General features: G+C 44.8%; 1 protein-coding gene across 1 annotated transcript in view; it reads left to right on the forward strand.

Moving 5' to 3' along the window:
* Window positions 1-15985, forward strand: part of VPS72 (vacuolar protein sorting 72 homolog) — a 512443-nt gene that overhangs the window by 447001 nt on the left and 49457 nt on the right. Inside the window, exon 5 of the mRNA XM_044080520.1 lies at window positions 2518-2662. Within this exon, the coding sequence (XP_043936455.1) occupies window positions 2518-2662 (145 nt within the window). The remainder of the gene's footprint in view (window positions 1-2517; window positions 2663-15985) is intronic.

Consider the following 15985-nt stretch of genomic DNA (forward strand, 5'->3'; position numbering starts at 1 on the left):
CCAGGGACATTATGATGATGTTTCTTAGCATTATGTCAACCAGCAAACAAGATCTGAGGCATGTTAGGTGTTGGCGCATCATGGGTAAGGGAGAAACTTGAGAGCTTTTTAGTGGCCACGAGCTAAAATAATGGCAGAGACAGATCCGAGAGTTGGATCGAAATCAAACTGTTCCAACTCTTCAGGGGAATAAAAATAGACAACACAGATAGACTGTTATGGTGAGTACATAACTTTTTTTTCTGCAGGAAGGGACTAATGTTGTGCAATGCTGTGTAAGTGAAAATTCACAGACTCTAAGAAATGTTTCTTTGCAGGATGTAACAGAGGTCTGGATCATCTGATGTGTGAGGCAGTCCTGAAAGGAAGAGATGGGTTGAGTCAAGTTTAAAAGAATGTCTAAGATTGTGGTAGCTCTGATATATTGCAAAGGATGCAGAGCAATATAGCAGGAAAATAGGAGTTCGAGAAGAATGTTGGATAATAGGGAAGTGGCATTGAGAATTAGAGAAAACCATAGAAACAGAAGGCCTAAAACAGATGAGCAGTATGAAGCTGCGATAATAAAAGAAGTTTTAGCAGGATACCGAGAAACAGCTAGAGACATTATAAAATGAGGTCAGGAATTGGTCCAGTAGTATATAGAGTTCCTGCTCAGCTCTGGAATAATAATTTGTGTCTGTGCTGCACCTTGGAAGTCAGAAGTCAAACTTAAGAACCGTGTAGCTTGAGGTCTGTAATTTCACTGGTGGTAGTTCTGACTCTTCTCCAGTCCACCTCATAAACACTTGGAAGGACGTCTGTGATTGAATATGCTGTTCTTTCCAGTCCAAAATCCCATTCTAGTATCAGTGATGTTTCTAATGGGGTAACTATCAAAAAATTGTGATCCTGCATAAATGCATAACTGCAAGAGTGAATGATGGTACTACATGCGGTTTGTTTACTGTATGCTAGAGTTTTCCCCTTACACTTGAATGTGCATATAAATTAACAGGGAAGGGAGGGTTCATTCCTCACTTTAGTGGTACAGACCACTTAAAAGGTTTAATACGGGATTCTCTTTTTCTGTTTGTTCGCATTTTAATTTTAGCGAGTCCCGTCTTACATTATAGAAGCTTACATTGTACGTGCATTTGTTTTCAAGGAGTCAGGGTGGGCATATCAAGTTCCATGCAGCAGTACTAGTAGTAGTAGTTAGTACAAAAACGTATGTGGAAATTGTGTATATATATATGTATTGTATATTTATTTATATATGCACGTATATGGGTCTACTTTGGAAGTGAAACGTTTCAAAACTTCTAACTTCATGTGGTCAAGACCATAAGATCGAAGTTTTGAAACTTCGGTTTAAATGGAGAATGCCGTACAAAGCAGAATGGGAAATCTACCATTTTCTTCACTGTAGTGCGATCTCGGAGTTGGTATATTTAATTTGCAGGGGGTATGAGGTGCAGGGGGCTTGCCCCCCTGCATAAATGTAAGAAAATGTATTTATTTATTTTTTTACTTTTTTTTCCCCTGAAGTTTCGAACTTTCAGAACTTCGATGTTGTGGTCTTGACCATTTGAAGTTCGAAGTTTTGAAAGTTTGAGCTTCCAAAGTAGATCTGTGTATATGTGTGTGTGTATATATGGTAATATAAACATCACTTCTCTCAAGTGCCCCCTCTTAGTATTTCTCCATTCGGAAGCAGTTTTAAGTTAGTGGGTTAACAGCAGCTGTCATTTTGTAGCACTGCAATGATTTTTACCATGGTCCATTTCACTCTCATGTGGTATTGCTCAAGTCATCTCATTTGTTTTGTTTTCTGCACACTTACTGTGGCCTCCTCCCTTAACATCAGGTGAACTGATCTATCCATAACATCTAGGAATCTGATGTACACCAACCTACCCTTTCCTCTAAAGAAAACTTCTAGCTGCTCATTCTTACTCACTACTAGCTGACCTGGATTCCTGGTCACATTTGCAAAGCCATGTTAGTAGCTACTGATAGTAATTCTTAGCTTTGGACAGGTGAGTGTAGGTATCTGATTATCTAGAGGGGAAATATGAGAGTCATGGAAGTAGTTAGGTGGAATTAAATCAGCCCTTTGTTTTCAGTGTGCTGTGGATGACAGTGAGTTGTTTTTTTTTTAACCTAAAAACAGTTGACAACTGGTGCCAGTATTGCCTTCCTCCTTTTGCCTACTTCACCAGCATCGATCTTGTATCGGAATGTTAATTGTTTTAAGTCTGAACACTGCTTAATTGCTGCATAATGAGTTATAGTGTTGTGAAAGGTGGAAGATATTGACAAAAGTTATTCTTTGCCATGGCATCAGGTGAGGGTTTTGTTTAGGCAAGATTTAGGCCTTGGAATTTTTAGCTCGAAAGCAAACTGTCTTGTGTCATCCATCTTTCCTGCTTCTAATTATAATATCTTGTATCATCTATGTTTTTAAAAGCTTTTCATTGTGAAGCTCTGAACAAGATTTAAAAGTCCTTATTTGTTGTTTTTTGCTGGCTTTAGAAAACTATGAAAGACTAGAAGCTGACAAGAAGAAACAAGTTCAGAAGAAACGGAAGTGCGAGGGCTCAATAATACGTTACTGCTCTACAACTATGCCACTGATAACAGAGATCACCTTGAAAGAGGAGAATGTAGATGTAGAAGGGTAAGTGTTGAAAACTCATCAGTCTCTTCGTGCTTTGAAGAGAAGGGTAGTGGGCAGCTAGTGCTTGGGTAACCTGCTATGTTTGTCATATAGGGGATCACCACTGCCATGCTGTTCCTTGTCTATGAGATTTACAGATGATGTTCATCGTGTTACACTGCTGCAGTCATTACACTTGGGTTATCCTGCCGTCAGGCGGTCCCTCAGTCGGCCAGAGTTCCAAAATCTTGGCCTGGCGTCGGTTGCTGTCGCTTCTTCCCTGACGTCAGTGCGACAGGCAAACAGAGGACAACCATGTCAGTAAAAGTACCATAAAACTTTATTTCCACAGATGAGCGCTTTCAGGCCATATGCCCTTCATCAGATCATCTTCATGGAATTATTTCATCTGTGGAAATAAAGTTTTATGGTACTTTAACCGACGTGGTTGTCCTCTGTTTGCTTGTTTTTGGATATTCGTGGATTTGCTACGTACAGAGGACTTTGGTGCAAGAGACTGTTTTTTCTTATTCAGTGCGACAGGGGTATATAAGATGCAGCCGACACTATTTTCTTCAGTCTTTCTTGCCGCGCGGTGCCCGAAGCAAAAGCAGTTCGCAACTGCCGGTCGGCCAACTCCTGAAATTTTCATTCTGAATCCAGAACCAAAGTCTTCTACAAAGCTAAGTACCCTGTTGGGGAAATTTTTTCATTCCTCAGACCGATGTCAGTAAAAGTTAATAACTGTATTTCTTGTGGGAAGCAAATACCTCATAAGGATTTCCATTCTTATTGTATCCCATGCCTAGGCCCAGACCACGACGTCACAGGTTGTCGGTTTTGTGCTAGATTTAACAAGCGCACTATTAAACGTCGGTTTGATTTTGCCCAACATTATTTTGGCAGAAAATTCAATTACACCATGCCGTCGGAACTACCGACGACCGGAATACACAAAAAGTGCAAAGACAAGGACAGGCATCCGAGGCCCAAAACTGACGATGAAGCCTCTTCTAGGCCAGTCGCCGGTTCTCCGGTTTTCAGCGAGACGCCTTCACAGCCCCTGGCGACCGCTTCTTTGGAACCACAGGCTGCCTCTGACTCCCACGTGGAGATGGCTGGGCCTTCGGACACACCAGATTTACGGCCTACCGAGACTAACCCTTCAGAGGGATCCGGAGTAGCTGAACAACCCGCAGCTTCAGAGGGTGTTTTCAGACCTACTCAGGTAACCATTAAATCTTCTGCTAAGTCTAAAACCCCTTTAAAAACAAAGAAACAACTTCAACATTCACCAGGACAGGCCTCCATGCCTAAGAAAGAAATGCTCAAAATGGCCGAAGACTTAATTACTCTGATCAGGGGGTCCCACCCTCCTCCTGATAAAAGGCCTAGACAGGATGCAGACTATGACTCATTCGACCAGGTATCCATCTCTTCAGATTCGTCCTCAGACCAAGGATACTCTTTATCCCCTTATGAGGACTCTGATGCTGAGGAATTAATTCCTTCAGCCTCTCCCCCAGAGGACTACTCCTTTACTCCTTTGGGGAAACCTTACATACCATGAGGGAGCATTTCCATTGGGAGGGCCAGGATTATTCAGAATCCAAGAAAAGGCTCAGAGATTTTCTTTTATTACCTCAACAACAGACCCCTTGCTATTCTGAAAGTGTTAGATATTGTGGATGATGATGTGTATTCTGAATCCATTTTAAATCCTGATTCTTTACCTCCTGCTCCAGTTAAGCCAGACAGATACTACAGAGTCCCTGACTCTCACAAATTTCTTTATAAAAGCCCTGTTGCTGACCCTGAAACTGTTTCCCCGGGTCCCAAAGGGGTAAAGGCCTCTACAGCAAAAAATCCAGTCCCCTCTGACAGAGATTCCAGAGCATTAGACAGATGGGAGAAGAAAGTATATACATCTGCAACTTTAGTAATGAGGGCCTTAAATTGCCAGTTTCACATGCTTAAATATCAGCAATATTTGATGTCTCAGTTGAAACAAAAAATGCTTTCAAATTCAGATCTTCCTAATTATAAGGAAATGCAGGATTTATTGCATGCAGCTGAACCAGTGGGAAAACATACTTTGCAATGTGGATTTGATTCATTAGAGGCCTCCTGTAGAGCAGCAGTTACAGGGTCTGTCATTAGAAGACATGCTTGGTTAAAAGAGCAAACTTTACCAGATCACGTTAAAGGAAAATTATTGGATGCACCTTTGCAGCAGGATGTTTTATTTGGAGTTAAGGCAGAAGAGGTATTAAAGAAAATGGAGGATAAGGCAAAATCTCTGCAAACGGTGAAGGATTTCTTACAGGTTCAGCCTCCTCAATTTAGTAGAAATTGGCCAACAAAGAATTGGTCCTTTCCAGTTACAGACAGACCTCAAAAGGGCAGATACAGACGTCCAAGAGGCAGAGGTCAACCACAAGATCCTTACAGGCCTCGACAATGGGGTGCTTCAACCCAGAAAGAAGGGGAAGACAGGCCTCAACCTTATAAAAAACAGCCCCAATGACTTCCCACTACAGCCGCCAAACACTTCTCTCTTAGGTTCATAGGTTCATACTAGGCTATCTGCCCTGGGGCAATTATAAGCCTAGCCCGATTCTGTATGGCTTACGCCACCCCTTGATTTGAGTATACTGTGCCCTTTTTAAGGTTTAGTTTACTGTGCCTCTGTCTAATAATGACACAGGAGTAATCCCTGGGACAAACCTACGATCCCCCATCCACTTATCGAGATTCTTCTTGAAGAGATTCAGTGAGGTGCTCTGCCTCACATGAACTGGAATTCTATTCCAGAGTGAAGGGAGCCTCTGGGTTATGAACCTGTCCCTCCAGCAAGTTCTATATATTTCTGTGCTGAGGTTCAAGTCCCTCGAGCGTGTTTGGCTCTAAGGGATTTAGATTTACTGAGGTAGAGCATGTCCATTAATTCTGGATTTGACATAGCTTTGTATGTCGGGCATAGATCGCCTCGAAGTAGGCGGTATGCAACTGAGTAGAGCTGGAACTTTTTTAACCAAGCAGCATACGGCATCTGTTTGAGACCCTTGATCCTCTTGGTGAGATACTTTTGGGGTCTTTCTAATTGCTGCAGGTGTCGGGTAAGGTACATCCCAAAAGGGGCATTGTATTCTATGATGGGCCTGATGAGGGATGAATAAAGGGGCACGATTACCTCTCTTGATCTAGATGTGAAACCCTTAGTGATGAGGTGGGCTATGTAGAAGGTCTTTCTAACCACTTTGGCAATGTGGTTTTCAAAGGAGACATTGCTATCAACTTGGGTCCCCAAGTCCCTAATAACTTTCTCTGTACTTAATGGGTTTCCGCCTATGTGGTAATTTGTGGGCACATTGTTTTTGCCAAAGGGTATGACTATACATTTTTTGGCATTTAGCTTTAAACCATGGCGCTGGCACCAGTTATCTGTCTCTGTGAGACCTTTTTGAAGGATGTTTCTGTCAGCTGGAGAGTTGATTATGGTGCCCAGTTTGCAGTCGTCTGCGAACTTGGTGAGCCATAGTCCTCCCACGTTTGCCTGTACCTCGGAAAAGTATATACCGAACAAGAGTGGTCCCAGGACAGAACCCTGTGGGACGCCACTTGTGACCGGTTTCGAGTCTGACATGGCTCCAGCAACTCTCACTCTGTGGGTTCTGTCTTTGAGCCAGTTTGCGACCCATCTTGCGACATAGGGGTTTATATTTAAGCTGGATAGCTTATCTATGATGCCCGAGTGGGGTATTGTCAAATGCCTTGGCAAGGTCCAGATAGGCTGTGTGGACTACCTTCCCTTCAGTCCAAACCCAGAGCCAGCAGAGTTCCCAGGCTTCAGTCCCAGGGTACGCACAGGACTAAGCAGTGGGGGGTCATCCACTTCCAAATCTGGGAGTAATAAAACTCCCCCCTATGGTAAACTGTCTCAATGACTTCTTTTTAAATCTGCCAAGCACTTCTTAGTTGACTCTCTTTGTGGGGAAAGATTGCTCTTCATGCAAAGAACTGGGAACTCATTACCCAGGACAAATGGGTTTTAAATATAGTGTCCCAGGGATACAGATTTCACTTCCACACATTACCAACACCAAGCGGGTGGCCTGATCTACTCCCCAAATCAGTGGGCAGAGGCCCAAAAGCAAGTATCTTTTCTCTTAAGCATGGGGGATATTTATTTGGTACCAGAAGAGGAAAAGGGACAAGGTTTCTACTCAAAAGAGAAAAGACAATTCATGGCATCCTATCCTGGACCTGTCTACCTTAAACACCTTTTTGGTGATTCCAAAATTCAAGATGCTGACTCTTCACCAGTTGTTCCCTATGCTAGGCAAAGACGCCTGGTTGGCAACACTAGATCTAAAGGAAGCATACCTACACATCCCAATCAGGGAATTTTGCAGAAGATACCTACGCTTCAAAGCAGGCTACACGCACTATCAGTTCTCTGCACTGCCCTTTGGCTTATCTACTGTGCCCAGGGTATTCACAAAGTGCCTAGATCCAGTCATTGCATTTTGCAGGCAAAGAAATATTCAAATATACCCATACCTGGACGATTGTCTAATTCAGGCAGAAAGCCAGGACATACTTTTGAAGCTTCTGGCCTTTGTACAAACGATGCTAACTTATCTGGGGTACACCATAAACGATAAGAAATCACACCTGGTACCCTGTCAACAAATTATATTCCTGGGAGCAATCTTGAACACAACTTCCCAGATGCCTTTCCTTACGCCAGAGAAACAAATTCATTTGACAGCCTACTTCAAACAAGTGGCCACAAGAACCCTGCTATATCTGCAAGGCAAATACTACAAGCCTTGGGGTTCCTGCATTCTTCTAATTCCATATGCAAGACTGCATATGAGGAAACTACAATGGTATCTAAAAAGCCTATGGTGTCAACATTCTCAGGATCTAGAAGCAGTGATTCCTATCATACCTTGCCTACGCCTAGAGTTCCTTTGGTGGGCAGGGGCCTGCCACCAAAACAAGGGATTCCATTCATACTACCCCCTACCACCCAAACCCTAACAACAGACGCATCAGACTATGCATGGGGGGGCTCACCTAGCAGGGAAGTGTATTCAAGGCAAATGGAACCCAAGTCAAATGCACCTGCATATCAATCAAAAAGAAATGTTAACTGTACAGAATGCTCTGACAGCCTTCAAGGACCACATTCTTCCAGGACAATTAATGGTAAAGACGGACAACACCACTGTTATGTGGTACATAAACAAGCAGGGGCGTACACATTCTTACCCCCTCTGCAGACTAGCCATGGCATTGTGGAACACAGCCCTGAGCTACCAAGTGCTTCTTCAAACTCAATTCCTGCCAGGAAAACTAAATACACTAGCAGACGAACTAAGCAGAAACCTCATGGATCCACACGAGTGGAAACTGGAACCAAGGATTTTCAACATGTTGACAAGCATTTGTGGGAGCCCAGATATAGACCCGTTTGCCTCCCCAGAACTACCAGTTGGGCAAATTTTGCACAAGGACTCCCCACAAACAAGCTTGGAAAGTGGATGCTCTGTCCTTCAGCTGGAAAAACCTATCAGTTTATGCCCTTCCTCCTCTGCCTCTGCTCTTCAAAGTACTACTAAAGATCAAACAAGACAAAGCAAGGACAATTTTGATTGCACCAGACTGGCCACGCCAACACTGGTACCCCCTCTTGCGCAGTGTGTCACCGTTGGCCCCATGGCACCTGCCTCAGACTCCTACGCTATTGTCTCAGCAGGAGAACCAGATTCTGCACCCTCAGCTTCAAACACTGAACCTAGCAGCCTGGCTAATTTCCCTTTTGCCAACCCTCAGTAAACCAGTGATGGATATCATTTTAAAGGCAAGGAGGCCTAGGACTAGAAAATCTTATGCTGACAAATGGAAAAGATTCTGTGCCTGGAACCAATCTCAAGAGATGAGCACAGCAGTGCCCAATTTACCTCAGATTTTACAATTCCTAACTGAGATGCTTCACAAGGGTCTGTCTTTCTCCTCCATCAAAATTCACGCCTCAGCCATTTCAGCTCATTATAACACAGAACCACCCTCTTTTCTCATCCACTGCTCAAGCAGTTCCTCAGAGGGGCCAAACATTTAAGACAACCCAGGAGAGCTCTAACTCCAGCCTGGGACCTTAACTTTGTATTGGAGAAACTCACTCTTCCTCCTTTCGAGCCAACTGCTACTGCAGATTTAAAATGTCTTTCTTGGTAAACAGCTTTCCTTTTAGCAATCACTTCAGCAAGAAGAGTATCTGAATTACAGGCCCTTATGGCAGTGGAGCCTTTCATCATCTTTCATGTGGACAGGGTGTCCCTCAGAACCAATCCCTCCATGCCCAAGGTGGTATCCACTGTGGCTCTTAAATCAGTCCATTCATTTGCCAACCTTTTTTCCTAATCCACAGAACAAAGGGAAATGCACTCCTTAGATGTGCACAAACAACTTAGATTTTACTTGGACAGGACTAAACCTCAAAGGAAATCTGAACAACTGCTGGTGGCATTTGCTGCAGGGGCAGAGGAGAAGGCTATTTCAAAACAAACCATTTCCAAATGGATAGGCCATTGCATTTCTGCTATAAGCACCATGGAAAACCTATCCCACAGGGGATCAGACCCCACTCAACCAGGGCTGCATCTACCTCTACAGCCTTTCTCAGAGGCGTCCCTACCAGGGACATCCTAGAAGCTGCTGTCTGGTGTTCTGTACATACTTTCACCAAGCATTACCATTTGCCAGAGCTGGCTTTGTCATTGCAGACTTGCAGGGCCTTATAGCTGGTCCTAATGCTATCTAAAATTCTTCCTCCTATCCTTAGCTGTGGGAATCTACCCAAATGTGATGACTGCAACAGTGAAACACGAAGAACATAGTACAGTTGTGTACACTTACCATAAATGTAGATGTTTGAGTGTATTCACTGTTGCAGTCCTGGTTACCCTCCCTCCAGCCCCCTGACTTCTTTTGGCTATACCTCTACTCTCCTTTACTATGCTTAAAAGCTTTTTGATGTATTTGCTTTTTTATTGGAGGTATAACCTTGTGTGTGTGTGTGTGTGTGTGTGTGTGTGTGTGTGTGTGTATATATATATATATATATATATATATATATATATATATATTTATGCTTCCCATTAGGTGGGCACCTGACATCTGGTGTAATGGCATCGGCTGCATGTTTTATACCCCTGACGTCACAGAAGAAGAGACAGCAACTGATGCAGGACCCAAGACTTTGTTAATCAGGCCGACTGAGGGCTACTGCAAGCAGAGATAACCCAAATGTGATGACTGCAACAGTGAATAGACTCAAACATCTACATTTATGGTAAGTGTACACAACTGTACTATCTTTTCCTTCAGTAATTTGCATGTGTAAGGAATAACACTGCAACACAGTTGTCTCCTATTTTAAACATTTGTTGTTATGGTGAGTTACTCATGCAGCTGTATTTTTTTTTTACTGGCTAGAAGCAAAAGGTTACAGGTTTGAAACTTGGAAGTAGACTACAGCAGCAGATCCACAACATTGTCTCAATTTTCAGAATAACCTCATGGAGTAAAATATTGCTGCTGCTTGCAAACAGTTGTAGTGCTACTAGTTTGTTACTTGCAAAATTGTGTTAGTATAGTAGGATTAGGGATGTTTTCTCCTCGGCTAGGCAGAAAAGACCTTCAGTTAATCCATCATAGTTGTGTATAAAGTTAAAAGTATGCTGACCTGTATCGCCTAATATTAAATCTGATGTCATTTTCATTCTTCCTCGACCTGTGGTTTTGAGGTCAGACATTAGACCCAACTCTGCCGCTTTCAAAAGCTTAGGCTCCCAACCTTGAGCTCCTCCCCTACCCATAATGCCTCGCTCCCCCTGATTTCCTCAGAGCTCATTTGCCGCTCTTAAGAGAAGAATCAAGGTCCACTGGCTTGAGCTCCTTGGGAGAAAACTTTCTTTTGTGTTAAACTAAGTGGTTTTTTTTTATGTATTGATGTAGTCTCCCTTACACTCTACCCTACCTTCCAACTCTGTGTGTTCTGCATAAAAAAAAAAAGTATTAGTTTAGTTGTTTTGCATCTGCTGGAATATCCTTGGTAGGAATTGGGCTTCTTCCCTTTTTCTCTCTCTCCGCCTTTTCTTTTCTTTTTTTTCACTAGTGTTGTAGGATATTTGAGAAACCTTTGTTTCAAAAAAATGCACTTCCTCTGGGGCACAAGATTCCACTTATCTGATGCCCACAGGGAGGGGTGTATATTGTCTCGGGCCTGCTCACCTCTAGCTTCCTGTTCCATCTGATAGGGGTTTCATTAAAGAGAGTTGGCCAACAGGTGAAACAAACTTATTTTGAAGGGCCTTTTACCTCCTTCAGCCCCATCTGCAGGTTGTTGTTCTTCAGGGGCTCAACCCCCTTCCAAAAAAAAGAAAAATAGAGAAGACAGGGAACTCAGAAAATGTTCCAGAGGAAATAGGCTTCCTCGTATTTGGACGAGCCTCCAGCCAAGGCTATTAAGGCATCTGATCCCAGACCCTCGGATCAGAGTAAGTCCGCCCAATCCTCTCCTTGGCCCCAAGCTCCTTTGCCTTCAGAGCTTCCTCCTCCTCCTACCACAGGTTCACCTCGTAAAGAGAGATCTCAGAGGATTTTGTCCAGACCACCTTCTACAGCATCTTCTGTCAGGTCTTCCCACAGACTTTTGGAATCAGAGGTGAACAGATTGATGAGGCAGTTCCTTCAAACGCAGATCCAGATGTGGGTCTTACCAGTCCCGTCCCCTACCAGGACCATGGGCAGACAGACACCCTTTAGACCTTTGGTTCCTTCCCCAATCTGACCTGCTGCTTTGGAGTCCTCTGATCCAAATGCCACAAGAGCCGGGATGACGGAGCCGATATTGGATCTCACTTCGACCCCGGCACCTTCCCTGACTTGCTTGATCCCAACTGTGTCAGGGCTGAGCAGCTGTCAGAGCCGAAGCCTCGACTTTGGCTCCAAGGGGTTGTCCTCAATTTAGAAGTTTTCAGAGCCGCCACTTTCCCTGGGAGCATTTGGGTTCGACAGCTCGGCCCCGGCTTCCCTGTCGGAGCAGAGGGCAGGGGGAGTTCAGGAATCCTCTGTCCCAGTGGTTTAATCTCCGGGAGGATGGTCTTCAGCCTCTCAGGTCCATTCTGCTTTTGAGATAGTGGAGAGGGTCCTCTCCATGCCCAGGAGATCCTCCGCTCCCACCCTTTCAGTTTTACTTTTCACCCCCCCTTGGAGACTGTTTGAGACCTCACCTCTGCCCCCTCTTCGGGAGAGCCAACCCAGCAAAGTCTGCATGTACTTCTGCCATGGGAACCCCGATCTTCTGACGTCTCACAGGAACACCCAACTAAGGAGATTCCCCAGAAGAGAAGGTGGAAAATGAGGCACCTGTATTTCCCAGAGGAATCCGTCACAGAAGGCACCGATTTCAAGGAAGGGGAAGGGTCTTCCAGATCTCCACCCGAGGATGTCTTCTTTGGAGACATCTTGGAAATCCTGTGCCAGAGAGGTGGTGGTCTTCCCAAAGCCCTACCCAGAGGAAACCATGTTCTTGAAGGCTTTTGGGTCCAGCCTGTCTGCATCTTTGGTGTCCCCCCTGCTGATGCACTCATCAAACTGGTGTCAAGGTAAAACCTATCTCCAAGCATACAGACAAAATCCTCAGTGCTTCCTCTGACTGACCCCATTGGACTAAAGGAATCCCAGTAGATGCCATGATTGTTGTAGCAGCCACCAAGAAGGAGCTGGCCCAAGAAACTCCTTTGTCCGTCGCTCTGTCAGGGAGCCTAAGGCTATGGACAGATTCAGTAAGAGAGTTTATGCCTCGTCTACCTTCACATTACGAGCCTTAAACTACTTTTCCAGTTTTGCTAGGCTACAGAGGGATTTAATCAAATAACTGTCTAGCTCTGTCCATGAATCCATGTCTGATGAGGAGAGGAAATCCTTCTCCTCCAGACTGGCCACTCTACAGTCAATTTCCAGTGTGTCCATGAGGTTACTCTCCCATGCAGTAGAGGTTATCTCAAGGGCTGCCGGTTCCAGCATTTCCATTAGGTGCCATGCCAGGATGTGGCTGTGACTTCATGGAACTTTTCAGGGTGTCTTTCGTCAATATCCCTTTTGACGGATCATCTTTATTTGGGCCCACTGTTGCAGACTCTCCTGTAGTGAGAAAGATGGAAAGACCCTGTCTGCCATCAGAAGCCATTTTTCTATCCCCCAGAGATCCTTTTCCAGGAATCAGCGGGGAGGGATTGTGATTCAGGAAATCTCAGGGTCCTTTTCAGGAGTCTCAGGGAGAATATTCCCCCAGAAGCAGAGGGGGAAATGGTTACAATAGTAGACACCACCCATGCGGCAGAGGGGTCCACAAAATCAAGGTTCTCAGGATTCTATCTTAGATGGGCCCTTTCAGTGCTCCTGAGAGGTTCTCATGCAGTACTTCTCTGGAGGCAGTTGGGGGTGCTTATTCTTGCACCCAGAAGCCTGGCAGGCCATCACAAAAGATCGGTGGGTGCAAAGGATCATATCCAGAGGATATTACATTCCCTTTTCAAAACTCCCCAAACCAAAAACTTCCCTCCCGGCTGTTCCATCTAATCAGAGAAAGGCTGCGGAGTTGGAGATGTCAAAGCCGCTCCAAAAAAGAGTTATCCAGAAGGTCCCACCAGATCATATGAGATCAGGCATTTACTCAAGATTCTTTTTAGGACCAAAAAAGACAGGAGACCTCAGGTCCATCTTGGATCTGACATCCCTGAACAAGTCGGTAAAAAACAAAGTTCAGGATGGTCATAGTCCAGTCCATTCTACCTCTTTTGAAAGTGGTAACTAGATGAGCTCAGACCTGAAGGATGCATACTACCACATCAAGATGGACAGGTGCTCCAGAAGGTATCTGTGCTTCAGGCTGGGAGCCATTTGTTTTCAGTTCAGAGGGTTTCCCTTTGGTCTCACCACAGACCCTCAGGGTGTTCACCAAATGCATGGCTGTAGTTGCAGCTCATCTCGGACTGCAAGGATTCTACATTTTTCCGTGCCTAGAAGACTGACTCCTAACTACTTCAGGCATTTACTCACCCGAGCCAGGGGCTGCCTGTTACAACTAGCTCCTACCTTGGGCATAACAATCAATATGCAAAAGTCTCAGCTTCAGCCAGTTCAGAGCATAGATTTCATAGGAGCTCATTTGGATATGACCAATACCTTGGCCTTCCTTATGCTGGACAGGATTTCATATCTAAGACTACATGTCAGACAAATTTTGGTAATCCCGGTTCCTGCAGCCAAACTAGTACTCAGGTCTCTGGGTTCCATGGTTGCCACAATAACTCCGTTACCAACAGCATACCTAAACATGAGAGTTCTGCAGTGGGCCTTAGCTGTCCAGTGTTCCATTCTTTAACACCCCCTCAGCTAACTGTCATGAGTGTGCAAGGATTCTCTCCTTTGGTGACTTCACTTCCCGAAGTTTCTTCAAGGATGTGCCCCTTTGTTCATCCTCCCCCAAAAGCCACGTTGACCGTGGGTGCCTCCCAGGTGAAGTGGAGGTAGGGGGGGGCATATCAGTGTCCCAGAGATGAGAGTGGTCCTTTTAGTGTTGCAGGAGTTTCACAACGTCCTTCCTCCGGGGACTATTGCGATACGAACGGACAGCATGTCGGTAGTTTGGTGCATCAGCAAACAAGGGGGAATCAGACCCTTACTCCCTGTGATGCGAAGCAGTGAGAGTGTGGCAGTGAGCGATCTCTGCCCACCACTTTCTGATTCTAGTGCACATTCTGGGGGAGCGCAGCATTCTAGAGGACAAGCCCAGCAGAGTCTTACTGATGCCTCATCTGTGGTCTCTGAATCAGTTAGTGGTGATCATGATCTTCCACAAATGGGGTCAACCTTGCTGTGATCTCTCTGCAGGTCCCCACAACAAGTGCAGCAGGTTCTTCGCCTTGAATGCCCCCCACCCACCCACCCACCCACCCACTGGACAGTCACCCAGGGATGCTGTGGTTCATGCTTGGATCCTGGATTACTTCATGCCTTTCCTGCTCTGCTCTTGATCCTCAAGTTTCTTCAGAAAGCTTCCAGGTTGTTGAGCATAGTTATCTTCACTACTTCTTTGTGGCCTCGGTAAATTCTGGTTCACCTCCCTTTGGTCTCCTCTGATTTGCCCTCAGTGGACGTTCAAACCACATCTAGATCTGCTGTCCCATCCATCAGGGCAAATTTATCCCAGTCTCCCAAGTCTGAAACTAACCACATGGGTTCTCCAATTCCAGTGATGGCTAGATCTGCCAGGCTTTCATCCCCAGTGTGAAGCATTCTGATCTTCTTCCACAAATCTTCAATTAGAAGAATTTACAAGAGCAAACGGAAAAGATTTTCCATTTGGGCTAAACAGCAGAAATTAGATCCTTTCACTCCTCCTGTTCCAGCAGTCCTAGATTTCCTTGCTCATATTTTCTATGAGGAGGCCAGTCATTCCACTGTAAAAGTGCAATTGGCAGCCATTTCAAATGTTCTTATTGGAGAAAATGCATCATCTTTGGCCTCAAAAAATTGTGCAAGGCTTTTCTTAGGGGGACTTTATTTATTCTCCTGTTAAAAGCTCCAACACTTCCTTAGGATCTAACTATGATTTTACAGGCTCTGGTACATCCTGTTTTTGAACCCTCAGCCAAAGTAGTTTTGAAATTCTTATGGCAGACTGTTTTTCTAGTTGCTGTCACTTCTGCAAGACGAGTATCTGAATTGCAAGCTCTGTCCTCTAAATAACCTTACTTAATTTTTCACAAGGACAGCGTGACATTGCGTACTAATAGGTTCATAGGTTCATACTAGGCTATCTGCCCGAGGGCATTTATAAGCCTAGCCCATTGTTCGCCACCCCTTTAGTATGGGGAACTATACCCATTATTTTGCTGTGCCTCTGTCGAGCAGTGACACTGAGGTAATTCCTGGGGTATATCTGCGATCTCCCATCCATTGGTCAAGATTTCTCTTGAACAAGGCCAGCGAGGTGCTCTGCCTCACATGTACCGGGATTTTGTTCCACAGCATAGGGAGTCTTTGGGTGATGAATCTATCCCTCCAGCACGTCCTATTAATAGCCGTGTCGAGGTTTAAGTCTCCGCCCTTGTGGCTCTGATGGATCTAGATTTTTGAGGTGAAGCATATTCATCAAATCTGGGTTTGACATGGCCTTGTATGTTAGGCAAAGGTCACCTCTGAGCAACTGAATAGAGCTGGAGTTCTTTCAATCGGGCAGCATAGGACAGATCTTTGAGACCC

This window comes from Protopterus annectens, chromosome 8.part0 (assembly GCF_019279795.1).
Source record: "Protopterus annectens isolate FY-2018-M chromosome 8.part0, PAN1.0, whole genome shotgun sequence".
NCBI classification, from domain to species: domain Eukaryota; kingdom Metazoa; phylum Chordata; order Ceratodontiformes; family Protopteridae; genus Protopterus; species Protopterus annectens.